The following is a 12,287-nucleotide window of genomic DNA, read 5'->3' on the forward strand; positions in this document are numbered from 1 at the left end:
ATCTTTTCTAGGGCTTATCTCTCATTTTCTGGAAAGCATCTTTCTTATCAGTGTACTTGGTACCTCTGGCTCACCACATTCAATTAGTATGATGTCATGGATACCATGGACTAGAATGAATTTCCCTGGATTGTCCACATGGTCCAGGGCCCTTGGGACTGCACTAAGTCACAGCATCAGGGAATTAACATAGCCTTGTTTCAAGCATGTAAATGTACGCTGCTGTTGGTCACACGTGAAAGTCGATGGCTTTCGGTTCTCCTGCCTAATAGGAGTAGAAAAACACACTTTTCCAGGTCAGTGACTGTGTAGTGCTTGGCTGACAGAGACCCGTAACCCTGTCTTTACATCCTGCCGAAGAGCACCTCTGGCTTTCACACGCCCGTCTTTAGTTGGTGATTAATCATCCTCAGCCTTTCACCGTCTTCATTGTATTGCTATCCCTAGCAATAGCTATCCCATTTTAGAATCCTTTTAATTACTGCTTTTCCGCTGTCTCTCAAAAGCCTGAAAATCTGTGCCAGCCAGTGCCTTCCATCTCACCCGCAAGCTCTAGAAACGACCGCTGCGCTGCTGCAGCATGTCAGCACTGTGTGCCGTGAGTGCCGATGTCTTATTGCTGGCCAGCCAGTGATTGACGTGGCTCCAAAGTCTCGTTTGGGAGCCAGTTTCACAGGCCGCTGTTGACACCACCTCTGTCAGGTCAGGTTCCCCAGAACACACTTTGAAACTTCAGGAATGGCATGCAGGAGATTTGTCAAGGAGGGCTTCTGGGATCAGCCCTCATGGGAGAAGGTAAAAGGGAAACAGCATTAGGAAGATGGAGAAACTGAATTGCCCTGCAATTGCAAGAGCAGCCTCAGTGACTCTTCCAGGGAGAGCGGAAGCTAGAGTAACCCTTCTAAGATGCATCCCATTGAAACAGAGGGCTGGACCGTTTTACTGCCCGTCAGCCAGTCGTTGAACGTGGGCTGCTTTGAGTGAGGGAGTTCTCTGCCACTTAGGGACATTCCTGGGGGATCCGTTGTTAGCCATCCGCAGGCCAAATCCTGGAAGCTGGGGTCATGAGTACTTAGGCCCCGAAGGGGTAGATCTGGGTAACACACCACAGCATTCGACACAGCCACAACGGCCAGATCAGTTTTCATGGAGTGGTGCGGGTGGAAAGGATACTATAGTGCTAGGGGGGAAAAGGGGATGAAAACTCATTCAGACACCTTACCTGTGGAGGGGAGGACAGAGAGGGTAGATGTTCTCGAGGAGTCGGGAGAAGATGGGACCCAGCATGGAGCTGGTAGATTTCCCTTATGCAGGAAGTGGTTCATTTCCAATACAGTGATCAGAGAAGGAAGAAGGGAGTTCAGATGCAAGTAACTGGATACCATCAATGGGAGGAAGCTGAGGCAGTTCTTATTTGCTTCTTCTGGGAAAGAGAGGGAAGAATCAGCAGCTGGTGTTCCCCACTGGAGGGAATCGCCATCCCCTTTCCTGCTGGAACAGCAGGGTTGTGTCCAGGATGATGTATTTCTCATCCGTGGCGGACAGGAGGAATTCTGCGGGATGGAGTTCCTCCTGCAGAGGGGGAGTTGGTTGGGTTAAAGATTTAAAGTAAGTAAAGAAAATTTTAATAGATTGCTGAGGAGCGTGGGAAGGGAGAACTAACAGGATGGCACTGGTGGTGAGGGTGCATTTGAGGTTGACGTTCCTGGTCTTGTAGAATTGTCCGTTTGTGCAATTGTGTGACTTTTTCTCTGGTCATGCTTAATGTGGTTAAAGTATAAACACTGTGTTTAGTGTCTTACAAGGCTGTTTTCTTTTTCCTTTGTGTAGCCATCAGATCAAGTCACTGCAGTACAGTAACACGGGAGACATGATTCTTGTTGTGTCTGGAAGCTCTCAGGCCAAAGTGATCGACAGAGACGGTTTTGAAGTAATGGAATGTATAAAAGGAGACCAGTATATTGTGGACATGGCCAACACCAAGGTAAGCATTAAGCAGATTATTTTGGCGAATTTAATTAATTCAGCACACATTTATTAATAGTTTGATTTGCCGTAATTCATGGCAAAAGTTAGTATCTTGTTTTAAACAGTTTATTATTTCTCACAATTCTGTGGATTGATCAGGAAATTCTTTTCTTTTTTAAAGATTTTATTTATTTACTTTTTTTTTTAAGAGGAGGGGAGGGAAGGAGAAAGGGAGAGAAACATCAGTGTGTGAGAGATACATTGATTGGTTACCTTTTGCACACCCCCAACCGAGGACCTGGCCTGCAGCCCAGGCACGCACCCTGACTTGGAGTCAGGTCAGAGAGCCTTCTGTACGCAGTCAGGTGCTCAGTCCACTGAGGCACAACAGCCCGGGCTGGTCAGGAAACTCTTATGCTTCATATGGTGTCGCCTGGGGCACTAGGATGGTTATGAAGTCCAGGATGGCTGCACTCAGATGGGCTGACGGTAGGTACTCTACCCCGTGGCATCTTTTCCTCTCTCCCTCTTCTCCCCCCCTTCTCCCCTTCCCTCCCCCTTGCTTTTCACATGTCTGGTTTGGGTTTTTTCACAGTGTGGTAGACTTAGTGGGGTTTGACTTCTTGCTTGATGCCTGAGTTCCATGGAGGATGACATGGAAACTTGAGGTTTCTTAAGGTCTGGCCTCAAGTCTCATGTGACATGGTAGGGACAGTCCAAGTCTGGGGAGAGAGGAGAGGAGAGGAGAGAGACGCCATCATCTGATGTGTAAATGACAAGATCTCATTCGGAGTATCTCGAGGGCTGGGGGATACGGTCGGAGCCAGCGGTGGACACAGTCCCCCACAGACCTCCTGTGGACGAGGCTTTAGGATGAGGAGGAACAAGGGGCTCACCAACCGTTTTTATGTAATGATGTTTAGTAGGGTGCTGGTGGTTTAAAATTAATATACAATTCTTTAAGTATCAATTGGCTATAGCCACAATAATGCTATACAACTTAATGGCTTATTTATAATTGCTAACGTATGTGTAGGCTGGGTTTGGCTTTAAGCTGCAGATAGAGCCCAGTCCTCCTGACGACGGAGGACCGTGTGCAGGCGTGTTTTTCTCATGGTGATGGGAGAGACACAGGAAGGAGACCCCAACCTCGGAAGCACATTTTAAGCCTTTGCTCATATCATGTCCATGGACATTCCATTGGTCAAAGCAAATCACGTGACCGTGTGTAACGTCAGTACAGCGGAGGAATATGTCTGGTCTCTATGGAGAGGAACCGTAGTGTCACTTGTCAAAGATTGTAAATCCGGGGAGGGTCGATGGGTTGGGAGCAACAGTGTAATCTACCACAGATACATGAAAAGGTCAGTGGGTATGATTGGTGCAGAATTTTGAGCCTTCATTTTAATTCTGATTTCTACACTTTCTCCCCATTTAGTACCTTTTCTAATACACTAAATCCTCATGGTTCGTGCCTATCTCAAAATATTTTATGAAGTTGATTGTCTAAGAAAATACAGTTTATTCTCTTTATTCATGATTTATGACTTTGCAGACTTGCTTGCTAAAATTGTTTTGTAACCTCAAAGTCAATACTCACGGCATTTTCACGGTCGTCGGCAGACAGGCACTTGCACGGAACAACAAAAAAGAACTTGAACAGGGTGATCCTCTGCCTTCTTGTGTCAGCTCTCATACTGTCATCAAGTGTCGGTTTTGTGGTCTATTTAATGTTGTTTTTCTTGTTTTTGTGCTTTTTGTTGGGGATTTTGTGGTTTAAAATGGCCCCTAAGTGCAGTGCTGACGTGCTGTAGTCCCGTCTAGTGTTTCTTAGCGCGAGGGGCCTGTGATGTGCCTTACAGAGAGAACGCGTGTGTTAGATAATCTTTGCTCAGAAATGAGCCGTAGTGTTGTTGACTTTGCGTTCAATGTTAATGAATCAAATATGTGTAAAGTAAGGTGTCCTGAAACACAAACATACATAAAACACAATTTTATATTGATCCTATGATGAATATGTGACCAGGAACCTAATCCTGTTCGATAATTCAGTGTTTGCAGAAGTTTGAAGGCCGTAACTGCTGTGAGTAATGAGAACCGTGATGTATTTAGGTGCTCTGGTTGAGCTACGGGAATAAAGTGGTACAGCGCGTTTCAGACTGCCTGCTGTTGAACCCTTGAAGTGCCCCTCACCCTGAATGAGGACCACAGTCTGATGCCTTTTCTTTTGTTTGTTGGCTAATTGTTTATTGAGAATTCAGTGTGTGTTAGGTGATTCAGACATAACTTAACATAAAAGTATATACAGTTGTAGTGGTGATTTGAGTAGTTTTTTTCTTCTCATGTATTCCCCTGGGACTTCTCGTTTCTCTCCCCTTCAAACCCTTGCCCGAAGGATTCCCCAGAGATGCTCAGGGAGAAGGGCAGGATCAACATAAAGCAGATAGGTCTCCAGATCGCTCTCCTTGCTTTAAACTCAAAGAGTTCTCTTTTTATCTGTTTTATTTGAAGCTTCTGAGAACTCAGAACTTCACTTAAACAACTGGTTTGTGGAAATGAAAGCTTTAAAAACTCCCATATAAGTAATTCTTTTATTAGTTTGCACTTCTGATACTTTTTCTTAAAAAGTGTGAGAAAGAGAAGTTTTTGCCTGCCACTGAGCTCTTCTTAATGATTACAGTCACTCAGGATTTCTTAAATTATAAAGAGACTAAGACTTTGTTGATTTAGGTTTTGGCCAAGAAAATGTCAAAAAGAAAGGAATCTGGTTGGGTCCGTGTCTGATTATTTCTATAGTCTGAGACTTACTCATGTAGTACATACAGTGAGGTAGTTAGGAAGGTGGATAAGGTCGGATAAACAAATCCAGGGAGAAATACAGGACATTAAAATACCAATTGCCAGTGTTGTACTGCACTGTGACTTCCCCCATCCACCTAATATTATCTTTATTTTGATTTCAAAATCATGGGTAATATTTACTCTCCATTTTCCAGAAGCAAATATAATTAAATGATTATATACTTGTCCAGGAAATGTTACTGATATCTTAATTGCAGTCTTTGGCTTGAATGACGGGTTTTGGAAATGCAAGAATTATTATTTGAAAGGAGTGGGTTTCATAGGACACTTTTTCCCCCCTTAACTTTTTAACCTCTTTTCTGTTTCCAAGAGCAATTAGTAACTTGTGGCTTTACTGGGAAATTCAGTGAATAGGTTATTAAAGAAAATAATTAAATCTGATCTGTTATGATAAAATATTACGTACTTTGAGTATAAACAGGCCTTTCTAATTATATTGTCAAATTGTTATCTTGTTATATTTGTATCTCTAATCTTTAAGTAATTTTTTTGTGTATATATACACATACGTGTATTTTGAGTGTAATTACAGTGCTACAGAAATGCTTTTCTGTGTTACACACTATAGCATAATACATTACATGGAGAGTAATTACACTTATACCTTTTAAAAAGGAAGTATTTGGTTTCCAACAGTAATTCCTATTGATTGTAGAAAATTTGGAAAATAAAAAAAGAAGAAAAATTACTCATAATTCTACTACCCAAATATAATCACTATTACCATTTTAATTTGTATATGTCTTTTTTCTTCATGCATCGGAAGGTCTTTCTTTTCTGATCTCACCAAAACTTTTGCTCTTACTGCCTGGAGGCATAGTTTGCATGTTCTTTAGAATCGTGGGATCATGTGCAAACACCTTGGGCTGCCGTGGGGGGAAGGAGAGGCCCCGGATGGTGGGGGCTGGGGGGGCGGGGTTCCACTTCAGCCACGGAAATGTGCATCTTGTCCCTGCTGTGTGCTGGAGTTCTCCATAAACTGTCCTTTGAAATCAGGTTCTGCTACTTCTTTAGAGTATCATTTTGAAATAATTTTAAGTAAAATAAAATAAATAAGATAAAAGTTACTTTATTGGGAACTGGGACATGACCTACATCTTGTTCAGGTTTAGGTGGTTAGGAAAGTGCAGCAGGAGAGGGATCAGCGGGAATCAGTGTTTAAAACTTTAAAAAAAACTGCAGCTACATTGTCATCATGGCTCACTCATTCTGCACCAGGATTTTGGTCTCTTACTGCCACTCAGGGAATGTTTTCCTTTATTGCTTTGAGTTCTTTCTTTATTTGTTTATTAACATTTTTAAAAATTTTAATTGTCCAAGAACAGTTTTCTGTCTTTTACTCCCATCCCAGCCCACCCTCCCCAGTGCTCCCCCGCCCCCCTGCTAGTTTTTGTCCATGCTCTGAGTTCTTACGCACATGCTTTATTTGAGATTCAAATAGGGCTTTTTGGCCTAGAGCTCTCAAACGTGTGACTATTTGGTTTCTAGCTCTCAAAACTCTGTAACAAATCAGCATTAAGTTAAATTCAGAAGGTTTTGGTAGATTATTAGTAAGGGAATGCCTACGGTACCAGTCTTCTAATCTCATTTAGTAAACTTCCCTCAGGTCATCTCAAGTTGATATTGGTAAGTGCATTTGCCCTGGGTTGTCTTTAATCCTGTTCACCATCAAAACATTTCTGTGCCATTTATTTCTTTTTTTTTTTTTTTAAAGATTTTATTTATTTATTTTTGGAGAGGGAAGGGAGGGAGATAGACAGAGAGAGAAACATCAATGTGCGGTTGCTGGGGGTTATGGCCTGCAACCCAGGCATGTACCCTGGCTGGGAATCGAACCTGGGACACTTTGGTTCCCAGCCCGCGCTCAATCCACTGAGCTACGCCAGCCAGGGTGCCATTTATTTCTTAATTACAGAGACTAAGACTTTGTTGATTTAGGTTTTGGCTAAGAAAATTTCAAAAAGAAAGGAATCTGGTTGTATCATATAACGACATTTTGGTCAAGGACTGCATGTATGAAGGTCATCCCATAAGATTTTTTTAAAGTATTTTTTATTGATTATGCTATTACAGTTTTCTCAATTTTTCCATCTTTATCTCCCATCCACCCTGCCACCCCAGCCCTCCAGCATTCCCCCCACCTTAGTTCATGTCCATGGTTGTACATGTAAGTTCTTTGAGTCCTCTGTTTCCTGTACCACTTGTTATCTTTCCCCATCTATTTTATGCCTACTAATTATGCTTCTTCTTCCCTGTACCTTTTTCCCCCTATTCCTCCTTTCCCCCTCCCCACTGGACTCCCTGTGTGTGATGTCTGTTTCTCTGATTCTGTTTCTGTTCTGGTTGTTTGCTTAGTTTTTCTTTTCATTGTTTTTCTTCTCTTTTAGGTTAATTTGTTAATAGTTGTGAATTTGTTGTCATCTTATTGTTCATATTTTGATCTTTTTTTTTCTTAGACAAGTCCCTTTAACATTTCATATAATAAGGGCTTGCTGATGATGAACTCCTTTAACTTGACCTTATCTGAGAAGCACTTTATCTGCCCTTCCATTCTAAATGAAAGCTTTGCTGGATAGAGCAATCTTGGATGTAGGTCCTTGCCTTTCATGACTTCAAATACTTCTTTGCAACCCTTCTTGCCTGTAAGGTTTCTTTTGAGAAATCAGCTGATAGCCTTATGGGAACTCCTTTGTAGGTAACTGTCTCCTTATCTCTTGCTGCTTTTAGGATTTTCTCTTTGTCTTTAATCTTGGGTAACTTAATGATGATGTGCCTTGGTGTGTTCCTCTTTGGGTCCAACTTCGTTGGGACTCTCTGGGCTTCCTGGACTTGCTGGAAGTCCATCTCCTTTGCCAGATTGGGGAAGTTTTCCTCATTATTTGTTCAAATAAGTTTTCAATTTCTTGCTGTTGTTCTTCTCCTTCAGGCACCCCTATAATTTGGATATTGGAATGTCTCAGGTTGTCCCAGAGAATCCTCAGCCTCTCTTCATTTTTTTTGGATTCTTGTTTCTTCATTCTGGATATTTATTTCTTCCATTTGTTCCAAATCGTTGCTTTGAATCCTGGTTTCCTTCTTGTCACTGTTGGTTCCCTGAATATTTTGCTTTGTTTCATTTTGGGTATCTTTCATTTGTCCTTTCATTTTTCGACCAAGCTCAATCAGTTCTGTGAGCATGTTGATTACCAGGGCTTTAACTTCCCCATCAGTTAGGTTGGCAATGTCCTCATGGCTTAGTTCTGAGGTTTTGCTGTGTTCTTTCATTTGGGCCTTATTTCTTTGTCTTGGCGCACCAGTCTGGTGGTTCTGGTTGATTTTTTTCTTTAATTCCTTGGTTGTCAGAGTTCCATGCAGTTTGATTTTCTAGTGCTTTTGGCTGTTTGTTGGTTTTAGATTGGTGGTTATCCTCCTTTTGGTTGTGTGAGGAAGTGAAGAGTTTCTACCTCCGCCTCTGTCTTGGCTGGAACTCCCCATAAGATTCTGATTGTAACAGAGAGGTGCAGCGCATCGCTCGCGTGTTCACAGTGGCATTGGTGTAAACAAGACTGCGCTGCCAGTCGTGCAAAAGTAAAGCACGTACAACTATGTACAGTACGTCGTACTTGACAATGATGATAAACGGCTGTTACTGGCTTATGTGTTTACTTTTAATCACTATTTTAGAGTGTACTGCTTCTACTTATAAAAGAGCTTGCTGGTTTAAAGCATATGCCATTCTATGCCAGTAGCAGCTGCATCCATCTCGTGCTTACCATGGCTCTTGATTGATTATTTTCTCTTGTGCTTGATTTGCTCCAGCATTTTGTAAATACAGTGTAGCCCAAGTGCGCAGTGTCTGTGAAGTCTTCGACACTGTGCACTAGTGTTCCAGGCCTTCACATTCACTCACTGTGCTCTCACTGACTCAGCCGGAGCAACTGTTAGTCCTGTAAGCTCCATTCATGGTGAGTGCCCAGTGCAGGTGTACCGTTTCTTATCTCTCACACTGTAGTTTTACTGTACCATTTCTGTGTTTATATATCGTTAGATAGACAGCTACTTACCACTGTGTTAGAATTGCCCACAGTATTCAGTGCAGACCGTCCTGTGCAGGGCTGTAGTCTAGGAGCAATGGCCAGGCCCTGCTGCCCAGGGCTGGAGCGGGCTCTGCCATCTTGGTGTGTGTGAGTGTGCTCTGCACCGTTCACGCAGTGAGCAGATGCCTAACCACGCATTTCCAGAGTGTGCACCCCCGTTGGTGCGTGGCGCAGGGGGGTACGAGACTGGAGTGGGAGAGGAGGGGCTCTCCGGTCTGTCTGGTGGGAGATTCCGCCGTGCGTGTACTTCGGTTATGGAAGTTGGAAGCTTCGAAGGAATTTGGGGGGAAATGTTTTCAAATGCTTTGTTTGTGTTTGAATAGTTCTAACACATAGTTACTCTGATACTCAGCCACTCTAAAAAGTTGCCCTTATATTTGTAGGGGAAATATATTAGTCATGTCCTTTTAATAGTAAATACTGTTTCCAAAGGAGTAAAATATTTTAAGCTGTGAATCTAAGTATATTTTTGTTTCTTTAAGCAGTTTTAACTGCAAAAAAAAACACTAAAAAGTGCAATGGTTCGAAGTACACTGTGTTTCTTTCCGATTTCTGAATATTTCCAGGTCTTTTTATCTAATAGAAACTTCCTCACACTTGTTTCTGTTCTTTTGACATATCCGCATCGTTTTGGGGGTAGTTTCTTACATTCGGGCACAGCAAAATGTTCCAAGCTCGTTTTGTACTTTTCCTGCCCCGACATTACCCATTCTTCTCGTGATTCACGGCTCCCTTTAGTAGGGAGGTCTGTTTATAAACCAAGATCTGGGCACTGGATATGTTCACCGCTGCGGAGGTGTCATTGCTTCTAGACTGTTTCAGGAGACCAAGCTGCAGTGGGGAGATCGACCAACCAATTAATAAAAATAAACAAAATGCATTTAAAAAATCAGCAGTTCACATGGATACATCAAATCCTAATTCAACTTCCTAGCATTCAACCATTCCACATTTGTATTTCACTTCTCCAACAGTGAGGAATTTGGCTTCCAACATCACCATTACATTTACTCATTGTTCAATGGCATCATACATAGAAGGTGGTTCCAGAATTGCTGTAGCCGGAGCCCCTGTTACAGACAGAATTCATAATATCCCCTAAGATCCCCTGCCCCTCCCCTTGTGTGTGGATGTGCACCCGAGTCCCATGAGATGCTCCTCTGATTAGGGCATAGTGACTGGTGCCACTGATGCGAAGAAAGGAGGATTGTCCTCAGTGGAGCCTGCCTAATCAGGTGAGCCCTTAGAAGGGCTTGAGACCTTCCTGGCAAAAGAGATTCAAAGTCTGGGGCGGGGGGTGGGGGGTGGGATTTGACTGGAGGGCTGTTCTCTGTTGCTGGCTTTGGAGATGGAAGCAGGATTTGAGCGATGAAGTTGGAAAAATGGTGAAGGAGATTTCCAAGCAAAGCGTTGAAGGTACTGCCAGATACCATTTTGCTTCTTATAATAAACTGTGAGAGAAGAAAGATAAATCGAAAGAAGCCTTACTAAAAAGGAACCAAGAGTAGATGATTTATTTAATTTTGACCATATACAGATGGTAAAGATTGTTAAAATGAAACAAACAAACAAACAAACAAAAAACCCTGCTTCTGGAAGTGTGGCATAGAGAAGAAGCCAAGGGAGTGGCTGTCTTTTCTATCTTCAGAAAGATAGAAAAGTCAGAGCATGCAGTTACCCTAAAGAAATTAAGTGTGTGCCTCATAGATCTCCTCAAGCAAACCAGCTGACCTCCAAGAAGAGTATTATTCCTCATCCATTTCAATAGGAGCCATAGACAAAGAAGGGATTGTTTTTTTTTCCCAATGTGCAATTGCTGGGGGTCATGGCCTGCAACCCAGGCCTGTACCCTGACTGGGAATTGAACCTGCAACACTTTGGTTCGCAGCCCATGCTCAATCCACTGAGCTACTCCAGCCAGGGCTAAGAAGGGATTGTTTTGTGGAGACTTAGGTTCCTGGCTTTTGACTAATTCCAATTCGATATGGCATTCTCGTTTCCTGGCTTTGGCTTCGAAGATGGAGGAATCCAGGTGGCAAGGCAGGCACAGGGCTTCGAGGTGCCGAGAGCAGTCCTCAGCAGAGGAAGCACGGAGACAGGAAGCATCTCAGCCTTACAACCACTAGGACCCTTGGTTCAGCCAGCAACTGGAGTGAGCTGGGAGTCAGAGTCTTCCCCAGAGCCTCCAGAAAGAAATGCAACCCCCCGACACCCTGACTTTAGCCATGAGACTGAGCAGAGAATCCAGTCACATGGTGATAGGATTTCTGACCTAAAAAACGGTTTCCTAATAAAGTGGAGGTGTTTTAAGCCCTGGTGTTTTTGGTAATTTGTTATACAGCAATAGAAAATTAATACAGTTCTGCAAAAACAAACAAAAAATGATTCTTAGTAAGACTGAAAGTTCCTGAAAAGGTGGAAGTGATTGTGATCAGACCCAAGAGCAAGAGCCAACCCTGAGTGTGAGGAGGAAAAGGAGGGCTAGGGGCAGGCTTCCTTGCAGGCGTGTTCAGAGATGGCGGGCCTTGGGCAGGCAGGTGAAGGTGTCCCCATCTACTGGCAGGGTCGTTTCCTAGTGTCGTGTTTGCAGATGTTGAGATGAGGCCTGCAGGAGGACAGAAGAGATTTAGAACAGCCATTGATGGCTGTGAGAGAAAAATCACTAGAAGAATGGTGGGAGCGTTCACAGCTCTAGAATGTAAACTTGTAGGAACAATCCGTCTGCGTGTTTGTGTGATACTCTGGGGTCTTAGTTAGGAGCCTGGGTATTGGAATGGAAGACAGTGATGGGGAGGATGGAGCTGATTCCAGAACAGAAGTTGTACATTGTAGGCACAGCAAAAGGACATTCAGGCTTATGCTGAGAGGGTGGTGAAGTTTAGGATATTGACAATAAAGAAGGTTAAAGAACCGGAAGGTAGGTTGTATGACTAGTAAGTGGAGGATCTAGAGCCTGGGGCATATCAGGTGATAAGTGTTCGTTGAATCAGTAAGTATTGGAAGTTCATGGTTTCAGAAAAGGAATCATGTATGGTAACAGAAGACTTGGCCTTAGTTGGGGCTGCTCGAAATATCTTCGAAGAGGTCATTAGAGTTGAGTAGATCAAAGAAGAATGAATTTTTCTCTTTGAAGTGTTTAAATGGATTTTAAAATTGCTCAGGAGTTAGAAAGACTTGGACTTCAGATCTTTTGATTCACAGGAGGAAATGACTAAGAAAGTGATGCATTACACAACAGGCCTTGGCGAACTAAAGCCTGTGGGCCAAGTCCAGCCTGCACCCTGTTTTTGTAAATAAACATTTTATCAGAACACAGTCATGCCCATTCATTTACTATTGTCTGTGGCTGCTTTTGTGCTACAGTGGCAGAGTCTAGTGGTG

The 12,287-nt window shown here is 43.0% G+C and overlaps 1 protein-coding gene across 1 annotated transcript in view; it reads left to right on the plus strand.

Annotated features, from left to right (window-relative positions):
- WDR70 (WD repeat domain 70) overlaps positions 1 to 12,287 on the plus strand; it is a 228,920-nt gene that overhangs the window by 68,169 nt on the left and 148,464 nt on the right. The window contains exon 8 of the mRNA XM_045848124.1: positions 1,831 to 1,984. Within this exon, the coding sequence (XP_045704080.1) occupies positions 1,831 to 1,984 (154 nt within the window). The remainder of the gene's footprint in view (positions 1 to 1,830; positions 1,985 to 12,287) is intronic.

This window comes from Phyllostomus hastatus, unplaced genomic scaffold (genome assembly GCF_019186645.2).
Source record: "Phyllostomus hastatus isolate PE091 unplaced genomic scaffold, TTU_PhHast_1.1 phas_contig_58, whole genome shotgun sequence".
Classification (NCBI taxonomy): Eukaryota; Metazoa; Chordata; class Mammalia; order Chiroptera; family Phyllostomidae; genus Phyllostomus; species Phyllostomus hastatus.